We start from the raw sequence: 27180 nt of genomic DNA, 5'->3' as shown, positions 1-27180 counted from the left end.
ACGGCCTTGACGTTCTTGCAAACAAACCAAAAAAATTTCATTTCATCTCTGCTCAAGCCGAATTCTGAGTGGCACTCGGCGATCCCCGCTTCCTGACAGCCGGCTCCGCCTGCTCCGCAGATGTTACTGAGCGCTGCGTGGACCCCACGCCTGCTCCGTAGCTGGCTGAGCGCGGGCTGCTGGCAGTTGCAGCCTGAATAGTCAGAATCACAGCACTTTGTTCACAATCAACCCCAACTGAGGCTGAAAAGGCAGTAATGAAGATGTGAACAAACCATCTAATGTAGCCAAAATTACTGCAGAAGGGAGCTCATCCGCTCACAAGCACGTGCCAGTCAGCAAACTGGGGTTTCTTCTAACCTGCTGCGGCGGGGCGACCGCTCACGGTCCCTCAAGTGGAGGCCAGGGGCCTGTCTCAGGTGCTCCTGCCTTTGGCAGCTCTGCCTCAGCATCGGGGCAGCCTTCCCGCACAACAGGGGGGAGGGGTGTGGGAGACTGACGCGGCCACGGTCCCAGCCACAGCCTCCTGGGGAGGGGGGTCCCAGCCACAGCCTCCTGGGGAGGGGGCGCCTGTAGCCACCTGTCACCCAGAACCAATCCCAGAGGCGAAATGCAAGAGACGACGAAGCAGGAAGGTGCTTTGGAGACAAATCCCAGGGAAGCCCTCCTGCCACAGCGAGGCCCCAGGCGCCATGCAGCGAGGGCCACAGTTCACAGGACAAAGCCGCTGAGAGGAGAGCGCTCAGAGGGCCTGGGTTGGCAGGGTCCTCGGGAGCGCAGCACAGCCCAGAGCCCCGGGCACACGGGCAGACACCCCACGGGGAGGGAAGGGACCAGGCCTGGGGCTCACCTGCCGGGAGGCCCCCTCCCCTCCCGTAGACCGGAAAGCCCAGGGTTCACAAGGCACCAGGTTCCCTGGACGGCTCTGCCCAGTAACGGGGAGTAACTGTCCCCGGGCTGAGCACTGCACTGGAACCACCAAAAAAATCATAAAAGCAGGGGACTGGGGTCGTGGCTCAGTGGGAGAGCGCTGGCCTGGCGTACGTGAGGCAGTGGGTTCGATCCCCAGCACCACATAAAAATTAACACATGAAATAAAGGCCTTGTGTCCATCTAGAACTAAAAAAATTTTTAAAAACCACAAATTTTTTTTTTTTTAAAATCATAAAAGCAAAACCCAAAAGGACCAAACTGTGTCCAAATGATTTACCTGCACCCAGGAGAAGCTCAAGGAGACACATGGCAGCAGGAGCAGCTCCTAGCAGCTGGGCCTCACAGGCCCGGCACCCAGAGAGCACACACGCCCCTGGAGAAGCAGTGACCCCGCAGCAGGCCAACCCAGAGGACAGGAGTCCCCACAGCCGCGGGCCTCACAGAGGCAGGTGGGGATGGAGGCTGACAGTCCCCACAAGCCCCTGGAGACAAAGCACCAGCTCCCTGGGAGGCGCACAGCGGGGCCTGGGCACCCAAAGCGGACGGGCAGCAGGGCCAACAGCTTTGGAAACGATGGCCAGAGTGCCCAAGCTTAACCAGGGTGAAGCACCACAGGGGCTTCTGGGTGCACGGCTCCACCCAGAGAGGAGGAGAGACGCATGGCGTCACAAGAGGCCAGGCAGCAAGCCAGCAGAGGGTGCAGCCCCCAGGGCCGGGGACCCCACACCGTCCAACACCAGGCACGCTGGGCGGGGGGGCTGGTCAGCAAGCCTGCTCTGGAGTGATGCGGGATGCCCATGGGCGGAAGCAGGCACTGGCCAGCACTGCCGGAGCCAGGTGAGCAGCAGCAGCATGAGCCTCTGGGCCTACACCCAGCTGCCCCCTGCCGAGGGTGAGCACCGTGCCACAGGCCTGCACCAGCAAAGACCAGCTGCAGGAAAGGTGAAGGCCGTCTCCACTGAGGCCTCCCTCACCCTCCAGGGGACCAGGACACCTGGGTATGACGGTGTGAGAGCCCTGGAGGACCAGGAAGATGACCTGGACACATGCAGAAACCAGGGAGAAACCATCCCAAAGGGCCAAGGACAATGGGACAAGCAGAGGGCACCCCAGGGGCTGCAGACCTGCCCCACTGGGAGGAGGAGTGTCAGACTGGAGCGTGTGGCCCCGGCGGCCCAGGCACTCACCTCAGAGGGTAGAGGGCAGCAGGGAGAGCCCCACACTAACACAGCTCGGGGGGTCAGGCCTCGCAACCAGGCAAAGGCTGTCTGCCAGGGACAATGCAGGTCCAGGACACCCATGACCACCAAGAACACGGAGGCCCCCACAACCAGGCTGCAGACCACAAAGTGACCCAAGAGCCCACCCTGCGCCCAGCGGCGAGCCAGCCGACCTCCACAACACACCAAGGCACACCGAGATGCCACACTCGGGCCACCAGACGTCACACCAGACAAACTCCCTGACACCCAGGAACTCAGTCAGAGACCAGCAACAGAATGTCTCTGGGAAAAGCCCCTGGACCTGGGCAATACGTGGGAGCACAGCCTGAGAGCAAGGCAGCCCGCAGACAGGACGGCGCAGGGTGGGGCCTGCAGCCTGCCCCCGGCTCTCACTCACCTGTGGACTCTTCCCTGGGCAGCTCTGTCACCTGACGGCCTTTCGGGAAGGCGGTGGAAACCACAGCAGGTGGGATCCGCTGGGGGCGCAGGTCACAGGCGTGGGCAGTAAGGGCATCTCTTTCTGTGGCCCTTCCTGCCCCACTCTCCTGCGGCCACCAGGCGAGCAGCTGGCCCCACATGCCCTTCCACCAGGAGGCGCCGCCCAGCGACGACCTGCCCCACTCTCCTGCGGCTTCACGCTGCTTTCCTCAGGCGTTTTGGTCACATGGATGACACAGCCACCAACACCAAGACCACCCTGAGCACTGCGCTTGCCCTGGGGAAACTCAACTCCAAGCCTACCTCACACCAGAGTAAGCAAAGAAAGAAAGGCAGACATCACTGCACCAGCGAGCGAGAGAACAGAAAAGCGACTCCAATGAAGTGGAAAGCTGGTTCTCGGGAAGGCAGGCGGAACCGGGGCCTCCAGACCAGAGGGAGGCCAGCGCCACGGGGCAGCCACAGCGGCCTCCCCAGCAGGACGCCCTCCCAGTGGCTGCTCAGGCCTGGCAGGGGGATATTCCATTCCCTCCAGGAGGCCAGCAATGCCAACAGCCAGCCAGGCGGCGCATGGACACACAGCCACAGACCAGCAAACAACTCAAGAACAACTCAACCTCCTCAACAAAGCCGAGCTCATAATGGTCAGCAATACTCAAAAAGAATAATGCATCATGATTCAGCGGCTGGGGCTGGGGTTATCCCAGGAATGAAAGGTCGGTTTGGCATTAAAAACACCAATCGATATAATTTGCCATGTTAATGAACCAAAAAAATAAGGACTTTCACCATGTCCGTAATCTCGATAATTAATGAAGAGCGATCATTTGACAAAACCCAATATGCACCTGATAAAAATGAACTAGGAATAGAACTCTACCAACCTCCTGGTCTAAAGAGGAATCCACAAAACCCAGCAGGTCACATGGACTTCACAGCGGAGGATAGGGAACAAGGATTGCCCTTTAGTCCTCCTGTCCTGCAGAGAGCAGCCAGCACTGGGGGACACACAGGCAGCTGGCTGGAGCGCCCATCACCTGCACACAGTCCTGCAGATCTATGGGAAGGCTCTAGTGCCAGTAAGTGAGCTAGAGGAGTGGACTTTAACCACAATATTATCTACATAAACAAAAGAAAAACCCAGACAGTGGAGTGCAATGGTCACACCTGCCATCCCAGCAACCCAGGAGGCTGAGGCAGGAGGACTGCAAGTTTGAGACCCTGTCTCAAAATAAAAACAGGTGGGTTCGCAGCTCAGTGGTGGAGCACTTGCCTAGCACGTGCAAGGTGCTGGGTTGGATGCTCAGCACCATGTAAAAAACAAATGAATGAATAAAATAAAGGTATTGTGTCCACCTATAACTAAAAGAAAAAAGAAAAGAATTCCGAGACTTGGTGTCATGACTTAAGGAAGTAAAATAGAAAATAAAAGGGCTGGGGTGCAGCTCAGTGGTGCAGGGCTTGCCTCGCTCGCGCACAGGCTGGGTTGGCTCCCGCCACCAGCACTGCGGGAAAACCTGGGGATTCATCTGACAAAGGTGTGAAGAGCCCCGACGGAGAGAGAAATGGGAAGCAGCCCAAGGAAAGGAGGTCGCGCATCAGCTCTTCCCAGACTGCTTCGCAGACCAACGTGGTCCCCGTCAGAACTCGGCAAGATCCTTCCTCGTAGAAGCCGACAAACTGATCCGAAAACGCACAGGGAATCGCAGTCTAGAGGGCCAGGGAGCTGGTGCTCACCCTCGGAATTCGGGACACCAGCAGGCACGGCCCACGGGCACATGAGCTCCACCAGGACCACAGACCACGGGGGGGGGGGGGGGGGGGGGACGCCTCAGAGCCCAAGGGGGCGACCCAAGGCCAGACACACACAAAAAAAACACACGAGGTCCACACCTCGTCCAGCACAGCATCTAGCTCCCAGTGGACCAAGGCCTCCTCAGTGTGAGGCACAAAGCATTAAAAGTTCCAGGAGGAAACAGGACAGGCACGAGATAGGGAAAGGCCTCTCAGCTGGGAGACCACAGACCTACCCAGGAACAGACTGGACCAGAGGAGAACTTGAAGACCACATGTTTCAAAAGGCACCACTGAGGAGAAAGCCACCGACGGAGGGGACAGCCCAAGAGCAGGTCCACCCAGGGCAGCAAGGGCGCTGGGTGGGGACGGCAGCCCAGGCCCAGCAGAGGGCCTCGACACGCTCCTCCCTCGGGACCGCACGCAGAACCCACAGTGCTCAGCGCCACTGGTCAGCAGGGAGGCCAGGTCAGAACCACCGCCAGGCGACAGGAGCTGGGGACGGGAAACGGGAGGAGGGCAATCTGGCAGCACCGCTCCTGCCACTGCACACTGGAGTGGCCCAAGGCCAGGACCTTGCCCAAGCCCACAGACCCTGGGCATGAGCGTCCACAGCAGCTGTGGCCGTGGCAGGTAAGAGGTGGAACAGCCTGCTATCCCAGTGGCTCAGGAGGCTGGGGCAGGAGGATAGCAAGTTCAAGGCTGGCCTCGGTAAGTCAGCAAGGCCCTGTCTCAAAATAAATTACAAGGGGCTGAGGATGTGGGTCAGGGGTAGAACATCCCTGGGTTCAGTCCCTGGTACCAAAAAAAACTCTACACAGCAACTATCCCAATGGGGCCTCACGTTCCAGGATCCGTTTGTCCTGTAGTTTTTTTTGTCTTGTGTTTTGCACTGTAGAGGGAACCCAGGGAGCTCTACCACTGAGCCACCCCCCCCCAGCCCTTCTTGTTCTTTATTTTGAGACAGGGTCTTGATGAGTGGCCGAGGCTGGCCTGGGGTACCAGCCTCCCGGTGGCAGGGACGGCAGGCGGAGCGGCTGCACGGTCTTGTTTAGCTGCTCTGAAGGCCCACAGGTCAAGGCTACCCTCTGCCGTGGCCCACGCTAGCAAGCCCTGTTCCTTTCCAGCCTTGCAGACGGCCTCTGCTGTGGAGGACCGTGTCACAGCTGCGTGTGGTTCTGTGGGCCCTGCGGTCCCAACTCCAGCTGGCCCAGAAGGAGCACCAGCAGCAGGGAGGGGTGGGCGCGTCCCTGTGCCTATAACACTCCATTTACAAAGCACCAAGCACTGCCGCTGACCTGGGCCAGCAGCCTGGTGAAAGCCAGCGGTTCCTAGGACCACGGTCACTAGCCACCGTGGAACCTTGCTAGAAATGCACCTCTCTGAGGCTGGGGACATAGCTCAGTTGATACAGCACTTGCCTTGCATGCACAAGGCCCTGGGTTCAATCCCCAGCACACACACACAAAAAAAATTAAAAAGCACCTCTTTGGCCCACTCTAACCAGGAATCTGAAACTCTAGGGCTGGACCCAGACTACATTATTTAAGAGGACATCCCATTATTCCCAAGCTTACGCTAGAACCACTGATCTAGAGAACCGGCAGGGCCATGGACAGATCCAGGCCCCCAAGCAAAGACCAGGAGGCCAAGGCTCGAGCTCAATACTGCTGACCAGCAGCAAGCAGGGGCAGTTCTGCTGAGAGACAAGTCCAGGGCTGGGCGCAGAACAGTTGTGAAGTACCTGCCCAGCACCACACTGAGTTCACCCACCAAGAACATTCATCCCCAAAAACAGGAAGAGAAGGAACAGGGGCTGGTGGGGCTCAGGGGTAGAGCACTTGCCTGGCATGCGTGAGGCACTGGGTTCGATTCTCAGCACCACATACAAATAAATAAATAAAACTCCATCAACAACTAAACAATATTAAAAAAAAAGAGGAGGAAACGGCCTCCCCATAACACACGCCTATCAATGGCTCCTGCAGCTTCTTCTCATTTCCTGACGAGTTTCGACCCTTTGCACAAAACAATTCTAAAAGGCTGTAGTTCCCATGCTTGATTCACATCACATTCAACTGAATGATCACTGACCCGTCCTTCAGGGGCGATCAAATCTCAGGACCTTGGAACTGGGGCATCTGAGTCATTCCTCCAAAGATCATGGACTGAGTACGCCACAGACCCAGGAACGTCAGGCCCAAGGACGGGAGGCCCACTCACAGCGCAGCTTGGAGGTCTGGCTCCTGGGCCAAGGCCAGGGCCGCGCCCACTCCCCGCCCAGCAGCTTTCTATGTCCTTCTTTCCTCGATGTTTAAAATGCCAACACTTGCCTCCAAGACTTGTGAAATCCAGAGAAACAGCCAAAAGATATAAGGGCTCATGAGCAGCAGAGGAAGAGGCCAGCTTCAAGAGGCCCAGCACACGCTACGGCTCGTCCACTCAGACCCTGCCACGAGCCTGCTCTGGCGCAGTCATGGAGGAGGTGCCAGGGGACCCCAACCAGAACTCAGGGTGCTAAGTCACTGCAGCCACAGGAACCACAGGGTGCACTCGGAGGCCCCGGGGCGCTCCTGGCAGCTCCTGCCCTGCAGCCTCGACCAGTGGGTGAAGCACTGCGGACCTGGGAAAGCTGAGGACCAAAGCCAACCAGGCAACCGCACACAGAGGGACCGACAGAAGAACCGCGAGAGGGGAACTCGCCGACAAACGGGCAGGTGGAGCCTGTACAAAGAAATGAAGGGAAAGACGCTTAGAAACTGCAATGAAATCACAGAAACGAAAAGCTGGTTAACAGGGCCGAGAGAGCTCCAGGAAGTAATGCCGAGACGCAGGGAAAGCAGCACCATGCAGGAGCACCAACGTCCAACCGCAGCTCCCCGGGGAGAAAGAGCAGCAGAGGCCACTGCAGACAAGAAGACAACACACTGCAGGGACGCCACCGACACCAGGCCAAGACAAGGTTCCCAGAGCTCCAGAGCGACAGAGGCCCAAGTCAGGGGGCTCAGGCAGGGACTCTGTGGGACACAGGAGACAGAGGCTAGAAGGTTGAGCAGACATTCTCCCCCTGGCCCAGCCAACCCAGGGCATCAGAGTCAACGCTCCACCATGCCAGGCCCCAACGCTGAGCCCAGGCCCCGTTCACACGGCATGCTGTGCTCACTCATAGACGGGAACAGACCCCGAAGGGCGCCCTGGAGCCCACACCAGGAAGAAGACAGGCCCAGGAGCAGTAGTGCGCAGGAGGAGGACAGGCCACTGAACCACACAGCACTGTGCCCAGAGGCAGGGGAGAGCACTGGGGTGGGACACAGTAGCCAGAGATCCTGAGAAAACCAAATGCCAGGAAAAGATGAGACGACGGAAACCAGGGACACACAAAGTGAGGAGGAAATGAGAGCATACCACTGCAGGGCAGAAAAGAGGTCCAGGCAGGAAGTGAGGTCAGACTGGTGATCCAGGAAGGAAGTGAGGTCAAGACAGAGGTCCAGAGAGGAAGTGAGGTCAGGACTGAGGTCCAGACAGGAAGTAAGGTCAGGACACAGCGGTGCAGGCAGGAAGTGAGCTTAGGACAGTGGTCCAGGCAGGAACGGAGGTCGGACAGAGCAGCCCAGGAAGGAACTGAAGGACAGAACAATCTAGACAAGGAAGTAAAGTCAGAACAGCGTTCCAGATAGGAAGTGAGATCAGAACAGAATTTTCCTGATAAGAAATGATGTGAGAACAGAATGATCCAGACAGGAAATAAGGTCAGAATAGCGTCCCAGATAGGAAATGAGGTCAACAAATAGTCTAGACAGAAAGTGAGATCAGAACCCAGAGTGACCCAGGCAGGAAATGAGATCAAAATGTGGTGTTCCAAGCAGGAAATGATATCAGAACACAGCAGCACCAATAGGAAATGAGATCAGAAGACGCTAGTCAATAATCACAAAAGACCAGATTCATTGGAGCTTCAGACCCAGTGGCATCAGGGTAAGAACAGGTGGCTGGGGTCAAGCACCCCAGTGCTCATCACCCAGAAATGTGGGGCCAAGAGAACACACATGCCTGTCAGTGGCCAAATGGTGGTAGAGAGAACAGGGACACCTTCACACTATCACCTGACTCTGGCATTCAGACTCCAAGCCACGTCCTTGGATTCTGTAACCAATGTTCAGTCATAAACTGGAAACCCGAGTGGTAGGTATGACAGACACAAACAGACGTGACACCAGGCCTGTCAAGATGTAGAGCATGGGGGGACCAGACCATGCCAGCACCACCGAAGACCACCCCTGCTCACCATGCAGCACAGGCTCAAAGGAGGGAGGTGCTGTGTGCGCGGCATCTCCATCTCAGAGACCCAAAGCTCACCTGACCCCAAGACCCACGGGTACACAGCAGGGGCCACCACCATGTACTTTAGAACATGTTGACGGCCTTGCTGTCCTACCAACAAAAGCCCCAACAGCCCAGCTGGGACTGGACTGCAACAGGAGCCCCCCCATCGCCCCGCCCTCCATGTCCTTCACCTAGCCCTGAGGTGGCGGGAGCAACCAAGTTGATCACCCTCACACAGCACAACTGGCAGCAGTGAGCCACAGGCCATGTGCCCAGGCGAGTGTCAAGGGCACCGAGAGCAAAGGCAGCCGAGCAGATATCTAAACAGGATCTTGGGCCTTTGTGGCTGCTGGGTTCTGGGAATGATGCAGTGTCACCACAGAGCTGCTCCAGAGCAAGGTCATAACAACCCAGAGGCCAAAGTTGGGTGGAAGCCCCCAAGCCTCCTGTGGCACGGGAGCACACAGGGAGGAGGGCAGAGGCACGTGCTCCTGCCCATCCATCTACCAACACCAGGCCACCTCCAAGTGGTGCATCCAGCCTAGAGCAGCCCCCTCTGCACGGCCACCTTGAGAACCACTGTCTGGAGTTGGCCAAGCAACCCCCCACGTGGCGAGCCCCTCCTGGGCAGTGCTGCCCAGACCCCATCATCACGGCCCTTCTGGGGCACAACAGGAAAAATCCTGCCAAGTAGCCACTCAGAGCCGAGCTCCCAGAGACACTTCCGGCTTCAGACACCCCCAGACACCACCACAGCCCTGCCGCCAGGCCACCCCCTCCCCGCAGGCGCGCTCCTACAAGTGGGCGTCAGGGGGGCACGCCCTCCCCTGCAGAGGTGCCCGTGACACTCATAGACCACAAGCCCCAGCCCTCTGCAGACACATCTGTCCCTGAGGCCAGAGCATCTCAGGATGGCTCGGAGACGTCCCCTCCAGTGTACAGATCCCACAGGGGGCAACAAGGGTCCTAGAGACATGTGGCTCTGCCAGACAGGACACCAGGAGCACGGCCCGTTCCCTCCTGACCTTCCAGGGGCAGCTTCTCCCTCAGCTCCGCCCTTCCTCGAATGCTGGCCTGTGCAGCTCGGGGCTCACTTCCTGATGAGCCTCAGGAACCAGAACAAGGGTCCCCGACAGAGGCCAGCAGCCTTCCAGGACTGCTGATGGCGGGAGCGTGGACCTGTCCCCTCTCCACAGAAAGTGCAAACAAAGAACACGCAAACCTGGAAGACACCTTCCACATACCCCTCCAAGGGTGCCCGAGGCCCCCCACGCCTGCACACCTCCTAGCGCCTGTGACGCCCACTTGTTGGATATGTAGATGCTGGTGGAGAAAGTGGTCTCTGGCCACGCCTAGGTATTCTGGAACTCAGGTCGGGGACACTGTGTGCGGGGCGGGGCGCAGGGCAGCTGGTGTGCCTCATGGATCACAGCACCAAGTGTCTGCTCCAACTTGCAACCTGCACCCGCCCAGTCAAGTCCAGTCCGTCAGCCGTCTCCTGCAGCCCAGGAGGACCAGCAGGCTCCTCCAGGAGAGGGAGGCCAGCCTGTGTGGCCCAAGTGAACAGCCCATACCCCGGCTCGGCTCGCACAGCTGTGGGGACACGGGCCTGGTCCTCTGCAGAAACACCTGAGTGTGCACTGGCCACACCAGGTGGCTGCCACTTCTCTGCCTTCTCCTTAGCACTCGGCACTGAGCCATCTGTCTTCTGCTTAATGTCATGGTGTTGCTCGGCGGTCATCAGCTCAGAGACACGAGAGGCCCTGGCAGGCAGACGGCACGCTGACTCTCTAGGACCCTAAGATGGTGCTGACCCACCAGCGGCCCACGGGGTCCCCATCTGCCAGAGCCAAGTGTACCTGCGACCCTGCTGGATCCAGAGGACCTGCAACCGGCACTGTGGAGGATGCACCTCTCCTGAAGCCACTGCGCTCCTCTCCCTCACCTCTCTTGGGGCACCTGAGGGCAGACTAGACTCTTTACCCTACAAGCCTTTTGGAATTTTAAGATGGGGTAAAGTTGGTTTTAAAACTGGAGGAAAAAGAGTCGCCTTTAAATCCTCAGGGAAGAGAGCCCTGCCCAGCCTGCCCTTCCTCTCAGATCTACACCCCCAGGGCCACTGAGACCCTTAGACCCTCATTTCCTGGGCCATTAGATCCTCAGACCCTCACGTCCGACTGACCACTCAGACCCTCAGATCCACACCACAGGGCCACTCACACCCTCACCCGCAACGGGACACACAGACCGACCCAAAAACCTGGCGGGCCCGTGCAGGCCTCCTGGAGACTCGAAGGCAGCCCCGTGACAGGCAGAGCCCAAGCAAGGAGGAGCCTGAGCCCAGCACACACGGTGTCTGGGCACCGCCATGGCTGGGCACGAGGCAGTACCAGCACGAGGCACGGGAGGGAAGCAACACACTGCGGGCGGTGGCTGCGAGGTTTGGCTGACAGCAGGGCGGGAAGGTGACACTGCGGAAAACACTCTGCTGCTCACTTTTCCAGAAGTTGCTCTGTGCACAGCCTGAAAACATCTGTGCACCTCAAACGCTACAGCAGCAAGGTCATGGCAGATCCTCAATTGCTGGACACCGGCCACTGGACAGCGACCCCGCAGAGGCGGGCACCCACTGGGAGGACAGTGCCCACCTCAGAATGGGCCTCATGAGCCTAAAGCACAGTCGCCCAGATCAGATGTGAGCCAGCACTCACCACAGCCACAGGGTCTGCAGGGACTGAAACCAGGGGATGCCAACCAGGGGCACCTTGGGCATCATAGCGGCATCAGGGGCTGTGCCAGCGACTCTCCAGGAAACAGTCCCCGATCAGTACAGGCAGGTTGGGGAGGAGGGAGCACACTCTCCCAGGGGCACAGAGCACCAAGCCAGGCGGGGTCAGGGGGGCCCTGCAACCCGTGGGAGAAAGTTCACAGGGATGGGACCAGCAGGGTCGAAAGTCTCCCCACGGTTATTCATTAACCCAAGGGAAGGCTCCCCAGGGAGCACACCCAGGCTGCAGAGCTCCGACCCTGGCACCTCTCCAGGTGCCATGGCACACCTAGGCTGGAGGCCCAGTCCACACGACGGGCACCTGAGGGAGTGGGCGACGGGCTGTGGCGGTGGGGAGCCCCCGAGTCGGTCACTCAAGGTATCTCTGCGCCCGGTCTGCAGAACACCTGCAGAATGGCCTGGGGGCCCACTAGCTGGGGCCTGCCCTCCCCCGGCCATTCAGAACCACAAGACCACCAGGAAGGAGGGAGACTTGAGGCGGGGCCGCGGCTGCCCCTCCACACAGCAGTCCTCAGGGCTCTCACGCTGGGGGTGGCCGCCCAGTCCCGAGGCTCTAGTGTGTGGGCCGATGAGCGCCTCGCCTGGAAGCCACCCTGCAGAGGTTCCTGGGCTAAAGCAGCAGGCTTTAGAGCCGAGTGCTAAGGAGAAGGCAGAGAAGTGGCCGCCACCGAGCTCCAGACCCCCCTGCCCCCTGCTGTGGCAGCTCAGGTCACACACTGCAAACCTGGGCCAGCTGTGGTGCCGCAGGGCTCGTCTCCCAAAAGCCCTGCTCTCCTGCCCCGCGGGGACACCTGTGCGGCAGGGCGCTCTCAGGTAGGTGCCGAGGAGACCCCGCGTCCTAACACCGGGGAATGCCTCGCCAGCTCTGAACAGCGCTGGGTCACCCAAGCTTGGTGAGCGCTGCAGCGACACCCATGCAAATCCGGCCTGCACCCCAGAGCACCCACGTCATGGTGAATGAGGCCTACAGCAACAGGGCCCAGGGCAAGGTCCTGTGGGATGCACTCTGCCAGCGAGAGCTCCCAGCAAGGGCGCAGGTCTGCGGCAGGGAGACGCTCACCTGCTGGCCCCGGGGCCTCCCTGGGCTCTCACAGCACCTACTGGCATCCACCACCGATCCATGGCTACGGCCACCGCGCTCGGCTCAGGCCACCTGTGGCTCCTGGGCTGCTCTGCAGTGGGCCCAGCTGCCTCTCCTCCGTCACCCAGCACCACAGCACAGTCTTCAGGCTCCGAGCACTGCCTTGTGCAGAGAGGGCAGCCGAGAGCCAGAGTGCAGGACGCAAGCCAGGACCCACCAGCACTGCCTCAGCAACCCAGGCCTCCAGCCGCTGAGGGGTGTCCCTCTGAGCTGGAAACCACCACTCACTCGGCCCGAAGCACTGAAACCTGCACGACCCCGTGTGCACAAGGAAGGCGAGGGAAGGAAGAGCTGAGCCCACGCAGGTGGGAAGGCTACAGGCTCCCCTCGGCCTCACACCAAGCAGAGGGCCACCTCCCACCTGGGGTCAAAGGCTGCCCACCCAGGCTCAGTGGACAGGCCTGCCCTTTGAATCCAACCAGTGAAGTCACCCCCACCAGCAGGCAGAGGTATTTGCAAAACAAAAAGCAAGGACCCTCCTTTCAAGAGCCACCCTCTCGCCCCAGCCCCCCTCATTAATATTCAACAGCCAAGACAAAGCCTGACAGAAGCCCAGAGCCGGCCCCTTGGTCAGGAGCCTGCCACTGGAGGCCAGGGAGGGCTTGTGTAAACCCCACAGAAATGGCCGCTGGCCTGGCTGAGTCATCAGCTCAGTCAGAGCAACCCCTAGGGACAGGGACAGACAGTATGGTCACTGCTGTCCCCCAGAAGCCACCTCCAGATCCTGGAGGCATGACCAACCATCCAGAGAGACATCAGGGCAGGCCAGGGGTCTCCAGGGAAGGGTGCTCACCACAAGGTCCCCAAGGCCCCCAAAGCCTGGCTCATTCACACTCACCTCCCCATGAGATGCTGGAGCAAGGCCACCTGCCACCAACAGCGCCAAACCAGCCCCAGCTGGGACAAAACAGGCCTTGGCTGAGCGGCCTAGGAAAGGGCACTTCAGGGACAGCAGGCAGATGCAGATGGCCAGGAGAGCCACAGCCAGGGTCAGCTCAGTCCCAAAGCCAGATGGAAGTGTCCCAAGTTCCCTCAGGAAACCAGGAAGGAGGAGGACCTCGCGTCCAGGAGTCCTGGGGCTCTCTCCTGCTGAGGGGAGGGGGCAGTGGAGGTTGAGCCAGAGGTGGACACCCCCCGGCAGCAGGGCAGGGCTGCCCCTTTTGCCTGGCAGACACAGTTCCTGGGACCTGCTCTGGGTCACGAGGAGTGTGGACTTAGCAAGAAGCGTGGCCTTCAGGGAGACCATCGCTTGCTTTTAAGAACTCAGAGCCAGAAGGAAGAGCTGGCAGGGATCAGCAGCTCCCGTGGGCCTGTATCCCTCCTGCAGCCCCTCCCAGGCCAGCCGTCACTCAGCCATGGCCTCCACAGGTGCACACCTCCCACCCCAGCAGAGCTTCCAGAGGCACCACACCCCCAACAAAGGGGAGGGGTGAGCCTTCAGACAGCAAGCAAGCTGACCCTGGGCCATCAACCTCTGTGGCCACTGCCGTCCAGGCACACCGCAGCGCTCCAGAGAGCAGCACCCAGGCCTGGCCCACTTCCTCCACACGTGAGGCACATCCCAGCCCTTGCCCTCGCAGACTGCTCTCAGCCAAGTCAGGCAGGAGCCCTTCCTCGGGCACAGCCGGGCACAGCCGGCTCTGAGGAGGTAGAGCCCTTGCAGTCACAGCCCCGGGAAACCAGGCTCACAGGGCCCAGAGACGGCCACCTCCCAAGGTGCCAGCAGACACCCAGAACTGGCCCTCCAGCAACAGAAGCCATGACACCCTGCTACTGCCCTATAAAACAACATACAGCCCAGAGCGATGGAACAAAACTGCTGAGAACCACCCTAAGCCAAATCCAACACCTCACAAACCCACTAACAACTACACCTCAACCAAACCCCAACACCTCGCAAACCCACTAACAACTACACCTGAACCAAACCCCAACACCTCACAAACCCACTAACAACTACACCTCAACTAAACCCCAACACCTCACAAACCCACTAACAACTACACCTCAACCAAACCCCAACACCTCACAAACCCACTAACAACTACACCTCAACCAAAGCAACACCTCGCAAACCCACTAACAACTACACCTCAACCAAACCCCAACACCTCACAAACCCACTAACAACTACACCTCAACCAAACCCCAACACCTCACAAACCCACTAACAACTACACCTCAACCAAACCAACACCTCGCAAACCCACTAACAACTACACCTCAACCAAACCCCAACCCCTCGCAAACCCACTAACAACTACACCTCAACCAAACCCCAACCCCTCACAAACCCACTAACAACTACACCTGAACCAAACCCCAACACCTCACAAACCCACTAACAACTACACCTGAACCAAACCCCAACCCCTCACAAACCCACTAACAACTACACCTCAACCAAACCCCAACCCCTCACAAACCCACTAACAACTACACCTGAACCAAACCCCAACACCTCACAAACCCACTGAGAACCACACCTGACATCCACAAAGCCCTGAACAAAACCCCAACGAACTGGCTCAGACGGCAGAAGAACCCAACAGACCTTCCCATAGAGAGGATGTTCGCATGCCAACAGGTGCCCGCCCAAAGGATGCTGGACACCACTTGTCACCAGGGAAACCATCAAAGCCACCGCCAGATGCCTCTGCGCGCCAGGTGGACACTGTCAGCAGACAGGAACGCAGGGGCAGTGCAGACCCTGGCGCTCCCGCAGGCTGGCGGGAAGCAACACCACACCGCCTGGCGGACCAGCAGGCCAGTTCCTCAAAAGCTCAAAATAGAACCGCCACGTGGTCCAGCAATCCCACTCTGACCCCAAGAGGACTGGAAACAGGACCCAAACAGATGCTCAGGCTCCCACATCCACGGCAGGGTGACAAGAGCCAGGGGCAGAAGCACCCCAAGCAGCCGCTGGTCCCAGCAATGGTGACAGAAACGTGCACCTCCATGATGTGAAGCGTCACTCGGTCCTGAAGGGGCGCTGGCAGGTGCGACCCCGACCCTCAGCCAGCTAAGCCCGGCGCCAGAGGGTCAGGCCCCCAGACTGCACTGCACGTCCAGGGCTGGCAGGACAGGAGCCAGGCAGGGACAGCACAGCATGCAGAGAGGACGCAGCTGAGCCGGAAGGTGGCGATGGCCACACAGCAACCCGAGTGCCACGGGTACCCCGGAACCACACATTCAGAAACAGCGGTGACGAGACTGTGTCATGGATGGTTCACCACGATAAACAGAAACACACGGGGCCAACCTGCTGAAACTAACAATTTAAAAAGCAAAAAAAAGGGGCGGGGGCTGGGTGGCGGCTCAGCGGTGGAGCGCTCGCCTAGCACGGGCAAGGCCCTGGGCTCGATCCTCAGCACCACGTGAAAGTCAAGAAAATAATTTTTAAAAAATGCGAATTAACTAGGCAATCTCTCACACCCCACACAAATGAAGGCTGCAGAGAAGCGGGCAGCTCTGCAGCTCTGCACCCGCTCCACAGAGTCCTGGCAACGGCGCCCAGCGCCTTGAAAAGGCCTGCCTTTTGGGGGCGAGTCTACCAAGGAATTGTTCAGAAATGTGCACGAGGCTGACTTTTTTATTCTCCAGTGTTGAGGACGGAACCCAGGGCCTCCTACATGCCAGGCAACAGCCCTGCCACCTGGGAACACACCAGCCGACAACCAAGGTCACCTGTGTGACTGAAGTGTGTGAAGGACGTGCAGGTGCGCGCTGTGCCGGCAGGCCAGCCAGACGCTCCCCTCGGGCACACCGCACACCGCACACCAGCCAGGAGACGCGCACGGAGACAGGGCAGCTCTCCAGAAGGCGGGCCTGACGGAACCTCCTGGCCAGGCCTGCTGCGGACAGCCCACGGCTCCTACACGCACACACACTGAGACTCCAGGGCACTCTGTGTTCCTGTCCCCAGAGGCACACAGCAAAGCTACCCATGATGAAGCTGAGCCAACCAGAGTGACATTAGAGCCACCTGGGGCCACGCATGGTGATACCTCCTGGTCACCACCCTCCTCCCATTGGTGCAGAGGAGGGGGCAATCAAATCACCAAAAGAAATCACAAAATTTTTGAAAAATGCTCATTAAATGAGGAAACAAACCACTTACTCTAGAGGCAGGTGCAGCCACACAGGCACACCCTGCAGGCCCACGGCCGGCAGCTCCTGTGCCCAGCACTTCCTCTGGGCCTCTCCATGCTGGGGTATGTCTCGATGCACAGGCTTAAACCACTGAGCGGGCGGGAGTGCTGCCCAGGCAGCAGCTTCCGGGCCTGTCTGGTGGAGCCTGGGAGCAGCCTGCAGGACCGTGGGAAGGCTGGTCAGGCCTGCCCTGCAGCAGGCCATGCTGGCAGCACAAGTCCCAACTGTCCTCGTACAGGACACTGCAGAAGCACAGGGCCGCCAGGCGCCACACCTGTGATCCCAGCAACTTGAGAGGCTGAGGCAGGACGATGCCAAGTTCAAGGCCAGTCTGGGGGTCTTGGCAAAACTGTCTCAAGATAAAAAGGGCTGGGGGTGCAGCTCGATGGTAAAGAGTTCCTGGGTTCAATCCCCAGGACCACAAAAGAAAACAGAAAGCAGGGTCGTGGACGTGGCTTAGTGGTACAGTGCACACCTGTGTGCGTAAGCCCTGGTGTCAATCACAGCACCACAGACAGGCGAAAAGGGGATTGGCAAAGACCCAACATGGAGGCCTGGGCCCTGCTCCTGCAGGACTCGAGGGCTGTGGGCTGTGGGCTCAGGGCTGTGGCCGCACTGAGATGCTTACAACCTGCCTGAGGACACACCAGTCACTAAGCAACACAACTGTAATGAAAGCAAGTCGAGCTGAAAACCCAAGACCCTGCCATAGGTGGCCTTGAGGGCAGCCCAGGGAAGTGGACACACATCCTAATCCAGCAGGTAGCCCATGCCTCAACCACCCACCACCCCAGCCTCCAGCCAGGGACACAGGTGGGGCCCAGGCCCAGCGGTTGGGAAGGGCACCTGGCAGGCGCTTGGCCTGAAGGCTCTCACACAGTCAGGCAAGAAACTTCAGAACTGGAGCCCTGGCCTCTCATAAACCCACCTGTGAGCCCATGGGGGCATGAGAACAAACCGGCAAGGACAGCTGACTGCAAGCATCAAGGACTCCAGCAACCCACAGGTCCCTGGCCACAGCACACCCAGCTCTAGGACCCCAGCCAGGTGGAAACCCTCCTGAGTCCTTTCCAGGTGTCCCTGTGGACAGTGCAGGCTCCATCAGCTAGCCAGAGACAGGCTGCGAGAGAGGCTCCCTGCTCTCCGCAGCTCTGCCAGCCACGCTCTGCAAACCAGGGAACACAGCCTGACCCTCCACGCTGCACCCAGGCGACCCACGGGGTTTACCTTATTTTCACAGTTTAAAGAGTTTTATAAATCAAGGCGAAATCCAGAGGGTCAGGCAAGCTGGGCGACACTTACTGCATACAAGGATGTTAAAAAAAAAATCACAGTTTTGATAGTTCTGCAAAAAAAAACTTAGCAAATTTACAACAAAACTGTCAAGTAATTAAGGCAAGGCACTTCACACATGAACTTAAACTGCTAATTAAAATCCCCTCGCTTAATTGACTACATTTGCATATCATTCAACTCGGGAGTATAAATTTTTAATGGTTTGGGCAACACAGGTTGTAGGAGCAGGTGAGGCAGGGAGGGCACAGCATGGCAGGACAAGGAGGGTCCCCACGCCCTGCTATTCCACACTGGGACTAGGGAGCCACCCGTGAGGCCTCAAAAGCATAACACCAGCCACGGGGTCTGGGCACCTTCCAGCCAAGCCCCTTCCCGAGAGCACCAAGCTGAGAGCCTGTGCATCCCACCGCAGCACCCAGGACACCCCACAGCCATGCTGGCAGCACAAGTCCCAACAGCCCCTCCTCGGCTCCTACAGAGGCCAGGTCGAAGTCCAGCCCTATGCTCTCTCCCATAACCAGCATAAGCCCCTCACTTGGGGGCCTTGGGCTCTTCCTGCTTCCCGAAAGGGGAGCCTCGCGGCTGAGCCAGGAGACCAGAGTGCCACGTTAGATACCCAAGCAGCACTGGCACCGAGAGGACAGACAGGGCGCTGACATCAAGACTGGCCCACTCTGCACCAGGGAGATCCTGCAGGGCCACCCACCTCCTGGACAGCAGAGGACAGCAGCACATTCCAGGGCACAAAGGCCTGACATAGCCTGGCCACCTGGGGAACCACAGTAACTGGAAAGGCCAGAGGCGTGGGTGGGCTTGGTGCTGTAGCCAGCGCAGGGGCCTGCCCACTGCCCACAAGCCACTGGAGGAAGTACAAGAACAAATTACCTGCCAAGGGGTGTGTATTCTCCAAATGAGCGCGAGGCCCAATTGTGCTCACAAAACCTCCTGGGGCCAGCAGGGAAGGGCCCAGGGATGCCCACTCCTGGGCCCCTGACAACACAGGAGCTGCCCTGGGTAGAGACCACCAGGTGACTGCAGCACAGCACGCCTGGCCAGAGATGCCTCTGAGGCCCAAACGCACAGGGCAGCAGAACTGCTCCCAGATCCGAGGACAGCAGGGTCTTGGTGCCACGGTGGCCCCTGGCTCACACAGCCCGCCTCTGGCCACGGGTCCCAGGTACCAGATGCTCTCCCACATCCTGGAAGTCAAGCTAGGTGCCCAGCCAGCCTGTACCTCAAGGAGGGGTGCCCCAACACGGGACACCCATTGGTGTAAGACTTCTCTGCTTACAGGAAAGACACGATCCACAGTAAACAGACACTTCCTGTCACTCCCGGTACGGGGTCCGCGCAGCCCACCGTCCCAACAGCTGGACCCGCAGTCCCTGTGTGCACATGCCTGCCCAGCCCGGCTGAGGGGGTCTGAAGGGAGGGGGAGCATGTCCTGCTCTGAGCACGCAGACGTCGACAGCACAGTAATCAGAGGACACCTGGCAGCAGCACTGGACTCCCCGAGCACAGACAGAGCCCACAGCAGAGGAGATCTTCAGCAGACGCCCATTTGGCCCCAACAACATGACTCTGAGGAACCATGGCGTCACCAGGGACACTGCAGAAAGGGGCAGTGTGGTCAGCCAGTGAGCTGCCATTGTGCCGTGGGTGGGACACCTCTGGGCACTCCCCCAGTACTCCCACTTCCCACTGAACGGCTCAGGCAGCCAAGTGTGGTTACCACCCCACCCCCACCCACCGGGCTCCTGGGGCATCACGGTGGGAATGGGCCACACCAGTGTCTGGTCAGCTCCATGAGACACCCTCACCTCCCTCAGGCCCTGGTGTGAGGCTAGCTTTGCAAATCCTGGGGACAGTGGTGACGCTCCCTGGGTCCCCTAGCAGGACCAGCCTCCTATACCCAGGATTTCCGGGGCCACCAGGCAGCCGCTGTGCTGCCTGAAACAAGCAGCACAGTGGGAGTCCCAGGGAGACCTTCCCAACAGCTGCTGCTTTCACAGTGACCAGCGGAAGTTCCATGAAAGCCACAGCCAGGGAGAGCAGGCTGGGAAGAACACCAGTGCTCAGGCACCAGCCAAGCGCAACATTCCAGACCTTTCCGAGCACACCGACAGGGACCCCTGGCCGTGTCCCTACATACAACCTGAGTGAAGCGCTTCCTTCCAAACACAGAAGGGGTGAGAGAAGGACACCCCAGAAAGACATTGCTCACTCCTGAGGGCTGCCAACCTTCCTTCTCCATCCGTGAACACAGAGCTGCCAGCCCTCGAAGCAGCCGCACAGCCCCACGTGTTCCCCTCCAGAGCTAGGACACAGCTGCGACCCCCCACCCAGCCCTGACCTGACAGTAGCCACCACAGCTCCCAGAGGCCGCTAGGCTGCACACCCGCCAGCCACACCTGACTTCCCGCTGACGCTGCAGCTACTCTTTAAAAAGTCTTCAGAAGCCGGGAAAGTCAAGTCACAGGAGATAAAAGCGCCAACGCCAAGACAGAGTCCAGCTGCCGCCCAGGCTGGTGCCAAGGCCCTTTTACCTGCTTCTGCCCAAAGAAACAAGACTCCAAAGAACGGGAACCTCCAGCAAAGGCCGGAGCAACGCAGGGACGCAGAGGCCGCCTGCAGGCTGCCTTCTCCACAGCCCACTTGGGATTCACCTGAAGCCTGGCCCTTGGTTTAGAGGAGAAGATGCAAGCATGGGTGGGCCTGAAGCTGGGGGACCCTGCCCCACCTGCCTCGCCCCTGGAAGCACACTGGGGACACTCGCTGGCCCAGGGTGCCCAGGGTGCCCAGGGCCCACCGCCCAGAGCCCCTGCTCGCTGCACCGACGCAGCACCTGTCCAGAGTAGGGGACAGATCAGGAAGTCAGAGCGGGTCAGTGGCCACATTGGGCTGCAGGACAGACGCGGATCAAAACCAGCTCCTGACCTTGCAGGTGAGGCCAAGGCACCAGGAGAACCCACCCCACAGCCCCCATCTGCTCACACCTATCCCCTTCCCCGAGGGCTGCCAGCCAGAACTGGGGGCTCCTTCTCTCAGCTCTCCCGGAAGTAATCCAACCTCCGTATTTTGACTCAAAACAAAGAAACTTTTTAAAAACATTTCAGTTGAAACTTGCACAACTCTTCCAGTGGAGAAACCTCCCTAGACTTTCGCAATCCTTAGAAAGAGACACATTATTGCCACAGAGTCCGGCGGCCGGACACCTCCTGCCAGACAGCCAGGGCATGGGCCCCGGAACCGCCGCCTCCAGCCCTGCGGGCAGCGGTGCGGCTCAGACCTGGGCTGGGGCGCCCCACACCCGGCTCCGGGCGGGGCGGCTCACACTTCACCCAGACTTCCTCAGCTCCACATCCTGTCTGCCCTTACGCGACACTTCAGACAGACATTACACAAACCGACTGCAGGGAGGCGGGGAAGCTAGACGCGGCGGCGCTGCCAATGACCTTACTCTCCGGAGCCCAGACCAACAGAGACTCCAAAGGGACAGCCGGGGACGGAGACAGGGGCACTCCACCACCCTGCTGCCCCAGAGGCTGAGGGGTCCTGGAAACTGGTGGACATACCCCTGGAGGACAATGCATGGCTCTGCTGCCTTCAGAAGAAACCCAGCCGTGGGAGTGGGCAGGCTGGGTCATGCTGGCCCACACCTCCCCTGCTGCAGGACGGCTCCCACGGGAAGGCCGGGCCTGGAGCCCACTCTCAAGCCACTGTCCTCCCTTTGGAAAGACCCTCCCTGCTGGACATCATTCTGGAGCCTCAGCCAGCGACCAGACCAGACCAGATGCAGGCCCCTCCTCCTGCAGGGGCTCCAGGCCAGGGCCCAACCTCAGGGTTAGCACAGAGGCATGCCCCCCCCTTCCAAACACCCCAAGTCCCAAGGAAAAGCCGCACCCGAAGCACACTCACAGGCCACCCGCAGAGGCTGTGCAGGGAGCACGGACCCAGGTGGCAGATGGGTCCCCACACTCTGAGGCCAGCCTTCCCACAGCAGTCTCAGGTCTCGGCTAGCCAGTTATCGACTGAAAGGCTACCTGGGGCCAGGGGAGGGCATCAAGGCACCCAGGCAAAAACGTCCAGCCTGAGGAATTCAGACAATCCGCACTGCAGTCCCCTAAATGCACGTCGGCCACAGCAACCACCAATGATGACAACTAGACCTATGGGTCCCCCCGGGAAGCTGGCTCTGAAGGACACAGGTACAGCGACCAAGAACCCAGCTTTCTCACCATAAGAATGTCCAAGCCACAGTGTCGAGCAAGGCAGCCCCCTCCAGCACACGCAGGGGCAGAGCCCACTCCAGCCCAGGGGAGGCACCCCAGTACCCTGGTCTCAGCCTGGGAGGGCAACCCTGGGCTACAGCATGACGGCCTGAGGACAGCAGCCTCATCCCAGGCAGCAAGCCAAGTGGCAGTGCGAACTGTCCCCGGCTGTCTCCCTTTCAGACAGACAGCAATCTATGCTGATAGGAAGACCGAGCGAGGAAGAGGGCTCTGTCAGGCAGAAGCCGGTGGGGACGGCTGAGAGGCTCCATCCATCCACCTTGTGTGCCCGCAGCAGAGCAACCTGTCCTGCAACACCCGACACCCAGGATCAGAAAGCATTAGCCCCCGCTTCTACGAAAAGTGTACCAGAAAGGTTAAGCAACTCGCTCAAGGTCACACAGCCAAGAGGGACAGAGGAGGAATACGAGCACAATCCCCAGAGGCTCCTCAGCTGGGTAGGCTCGGCTCACTGCAGGACACACGCCAAGGACAGCAGTTGTGAAAGTCCTACAAGTGGCTCACTGAGCACCCAGGAAGCCTGTGTGTTCTAAGCCATGCCAGCAGGAAGCTGTCAGCAGGCCCCAGGTCAACCACTAGACAAGAGTGGACAGTTCCTGTCACCACAGAAGGTCACCAACCCTAAACACTGTCACAGCCCCAACAACGTGCCAAGGTCCCCGGCACATCTGCCTTCATGAAGGTTGGGCTCAAAGCTGGAGCCCCACCGAACCTGGCACCAGCTCAGCCAGGCCATGGCCAAGCGGGCAGCCGAGGCAGTCAGGGCGTCAGGGGCAGGGGCCTCGCCAGCCTCACTGGACGGGAGCCCCACCCACCTCCCACCAAGACCAGGAAGGATTTCAGCTCACGCCTGTCAGCAGGCCCCAGGTCTGCCAGGAGCAGCGGCCCTGCAGAGTTCCAGTATGGTCTTTGTTCCTCCAGCCCTCCTCCTCAGTAGATCAAAAATATTAAAATAAGCTACAAAGGAAGTGAAGAAATCAAAACATATCCCATGAATAGGCTTCCCAGAGGAGAGTGGGAGGAGCCGGCAAAGAGGGCAGTGCATGGACCTGGTCAAGCTCAGGTCCACACCCCCTAGACTGACCCCATTTCCACATGGCACATAACTGTCACAGACAACCACCACATGGCTGTTGGGGGGATATGGAGTGGCCGGTACAGGAGGACCCCCAACTGCAGGTCACAGAGCCGAGGACACTCTGGGCTGAAGGCAGAGGGGGGCACACAGACAGGGAGTGTCCCACGAGGGGAGCCGGCCCTCCCACCCTCCTCCCTCATCAGGAAAGCATGCAGGAGCCGCCCAGGCCCAGGCCCCCGCTGCCTAAGCAGGGGCAGGGCTGTCACTCCAGCCAGGAAACCCCAGTCACTCCAGGGTCTTCCTCTTCACTTTGAGGAATTTCTCTTAAATCAGTAAACAAAGTGCCAGAGCCTTGCCAGGGAGAACATGCGGGAAAAGAAGCTCCAAACCATCCGCCATGACCCGAGGAGCCACCCAGGCCTTGTCCCTAGGACCCAGGGTGCTATCCTCCTTCCTTTCAGCAGCACTGGCCCTCTCTGCACCCGAGGACCCTCAGAATCAAAACCCCAGGGCTGGCTGCAAAGAAGGGGAAGACCTGCGGCCCACCCCCAGGCAACAGCTGGGACAGAGGGGCCCTGTTGGTCTGCAAAGCCCAGAAAGAGAGACCTCCAATACACACATGACCCAGAGTCAACAAAAACAAACCAGACACGCCCTGCTCAGGCGGGACCTCGGTGCTCCCTGGCTCACTCCCACTCTGGAAATCAGTGAAGCCTGCCGAGCAGCGGGGCCTCGCCAGTCGCCCGCTCCACCCCAGCAGGGCCCACCCCAGCAGCCGGCACACGTGGCATCCTTGGGCCACTCAAGCTGGCACCCCAAACAGACAGACCCTGCTCACAGGGAACTCCACAGCCAACTCCCCATCTGAAATGAAGGGCCAGCAGCCTGCTGGGGCTGCAGGCAGCTGCACCTGGGTGCTGGCCTCGCCAGGTCAGAGCCACCACTGCGACAGCTACTGAACACACAACACACAGCACACGCGCTCTAGCAGCGCTCTTCACGGCCCCTCCCCCCACAACTCTGACACTCTGCTGGAGGGGCGCCCAGAGAAAACCGGGCTGCAGCATCTATTCACAGATTTAGAAAAAAAAAGTTTGATGCAATAGCTGAATTAATTAGGCCTCCCAAGAATAGCTGAGCCAATGCAGCGTCTGTGTGTGCCGTTTAGTAAGCCAGAATATTTAAGAGTCACAGATACTCAGGACGCGCGCTACAGAAAGTTCCTGTGGACTCGGTCTCACCATCTAGTAGCCGGGAGCTGCCCAGAGACAACACAAACAACAGGACCTGGGTGGGCAGCTCTGCACACCAGCCCATGTGCTTCAGAGACACTTGAGGACCCACGACCACAGGGACTCAGGGCACAGGGCTGCAGTCACCAAGTCTCAGTGCCTGCCACAGCAGCCAACGCTTGGCTTCATTTCTTAGGTCCGTGTCCCAAGACTTCAGGGGAGTTAGGAATCAAATCAGGGTGTTCGCCTGGGACGGAAGGGCAGGCACCCCTCTGCAGGTCTGGGAGACTTCTGGGGTGAATGTGTGAGACTTCACCCCAACCCTGTCTGAACGCCCCCATGGGGGGCCCATGGGGGCCCTAGCCTGAGGCCCACAGCTGGGGTTCAGTCCATTGGACTTCCCAGAGCCTCTTCATGGACTGGCCAAGGCCCAACCTATCCAGGCCAGGTTGAGGGCTTGGGGGAGGCTTTACACTCGCCAGGCCTGGCCACCGAGACTTCCATTCAGGCTACCCCTGAGGACAAGCCCACCAGGCAGGAGGGTCTTCCTCCTAGACGGTGGGGCCCCACAGATAGAGGGACACTGACACAAGACAAGAGTGGACAGTTTCTTTCCCCAAATTTCCTTAAAACAAATCCCTGTGGCCTGGCAAGACAGGGCACAAGCACACATTCCTGCCTTGGGAGGACGGGGTCCCAGCCCAGGAGAGCCCCCCCCCCAGAGCACACCTCCCAGGCTTGGGAGCCGGGAATACTCACCCGGGGCACCCGCCGCTTGTACTTGTTGCCGTAGTCGAACTTCTCCTTTACGTCGTCCAGGCAGCGGCCCAGGCGCGCCTGCTCCTCCTTGCCCGTGTAGTCCTGGCTCAGCAGGATGTAGGCCCGCCAGTTGGCGGAGTCGAAGCCCCAGTGGCAGGTCCGGTTCTCCAGGGCCTTGTGCGAGTGCACCACGAACTTGTGCGGAGGGTACATGAGGCGGCAGTCGAGGCACTGGATGCAGGCCGCGCTGGGGCTGCTGTAGAGCTCGGGCACCAGCAGCCCCTTGCACTTGCCGAAGCACTCGTGGTACACGCGGACGCTGCGCTCGCTGAGCTCCAGGCCCAGCGCCAGGCTGGCCGCCAGCTCCTTCTTGCAGGGCGGCGGATAGGCGCCGCCGTAGAGCAGCGCGTTGCACAGGCGCTCGGCGTCCGTCTTGGTGATGAGCCCGCACGAGGGCGCGGAGAAGGGCAGGATGCCCATGACTTTGAGGATCTCCAGCTGGTCGGCTGTGCAGCGCGAGCAGTAGATGTGCAGCTCGTCGCACACCGAGTTGATCTGCTGCAGCGAGAAGTCGCGCAGCACCGAGTTGAGGATCTGCGGCAGGCACAGGCGCTTCTCGCCACCCACCACGAAGCACGAGATGGTTTCGCCCTCCAGCACGGTCTCGCAGCGCTCGGTAGAGCGGTCGGACGGCATGAAAAAGGGCCCGGGCAACACGGGCGGCGGCGGCTGGATGGCGGGCAGGTGCAGCACGGGCGGCGGCTCGGCGGCTGTGGGCACCGGCGCAGGCACAGAGGCCGCACCCGCCTCCTTGGCGCTCTCCTTCTTGTAGGCCTCCTGAGCCCAGCGCGCCGAGAAGGCGGCCGGACCGCCAAGCGAGCTCATGGAGCTCAGGTGGAACTGCTCCAGCGTCTTCTGCAGCCCCGGGTGCGGCTGGAAGCCGCCGCGGCCGCCTGCCGCCGCCTCCATGGCGCGCTCGGGTTCCACGGGCCGCTCCCGCTCCCGCGCGCCCGGGCCCCCGCGGCCCCCGCCGCCGCCCCGCGCGCCCCGGCGGCGCCCGCGGCCCCGGCCCCGGCCGCCCCCCGCCGCCGGCTCCCGGCCGATCACGGCCGCGGCCTCGGCCTCGCCCGGGGGCGCGAAGGCGAAGGCGGGCGGGGCGAAGGGGTCCCGCCGCTGGAGCCCGCCGCCGCTCGGGCCCGGCGCCACATCCACGCGCCCCGCGCCGCGCCCGCCGCCGCCCGGGCCCCCCGCGCGCCCCCCGCGCGCCCCCCGGGCTCTAGGCGCGGGGCATGCCCCGGCGCGCGCCGCCAACGCCAACGCCAACGCTCGCGGGCCCGGGGCTCGCGGGGGGCGCGCGGGCAGGTGCCGGCGCCGCGAGGCGCGAATCGCCGCGGCGGCCGAGGCCGAGGGGCCCGGGAGGAGCGGGGGCGCGGGCGCGGGGCCCGCCGGGCCGTCCTCGCGCGGCGCGCCGCCGCCGCCCCGCTCCTCCCACCGCGCGGCGCCCGCCCGGCTCGTCCCGGCGGCGCTGGCCGGCCGCGTCGCGCCCGCGCCGGCCCCCGGCCGCCCGCCCGCCGGCTCCCGGCCGCCCGCCGGCCCGCGCGCGCGGCTCCCGGGGCGGCGGAGGCGCCTCTGGCCCGCGGCCTCAGAGCGCGGCGGCGGCGCGGGGCTCGGCGCGCTCGGCGCACATCCTCCCGGCGGCTCGCTCCGGCTCGGACTGAGCGCCCGGCGCTG

The 27180-nt window shown here is 60.6% G+C and overlaps 1 protein-coding gene across 1 annotated transcript in view; it reads right to left on the bottom strand.

The window, feature by feature from the left end:
• The window catches only part of Ski (SKI proto-oncogene), a 54826-nt gene extending 28378 nt beyond the window's left edge, over positions 1–26448 (bottom strand). The window contains exon 1 of the mRNA XM_027947574.2: positions 25450–26448. Coding sequence (XP_027803375.2) covers positions 25450–26418 — 969 coding nt within the window. The 5' untranslated portion in view covers positions 26419–26448. The remainder of the gene's footprint in view (positions 1–25449) is intronic.
• Between the last annotated feature and the right edge of the window lie 732 nt (positions 26449–27180).

Source organism: Marmota flaviventris, chromosome 10 (assembly GCF_047511675.1).
Source record: "Marmota flaviventris isolate mMarFla1 chromosome 10, mMarFla1.hap1, whole genome shotgun sequence".
NCBI classification, from domain to species: Eukaryota; Metazoa; Chordata; class Mammalia; order Rodentia; family Sciuridae; genus Marmota; species Marmota flaviventris.
The sequence above is the reverse complement of the archived record's forward strand: the minus strand, read 5'-3'. Positions and strand labels throughout refer to the sequence as shown.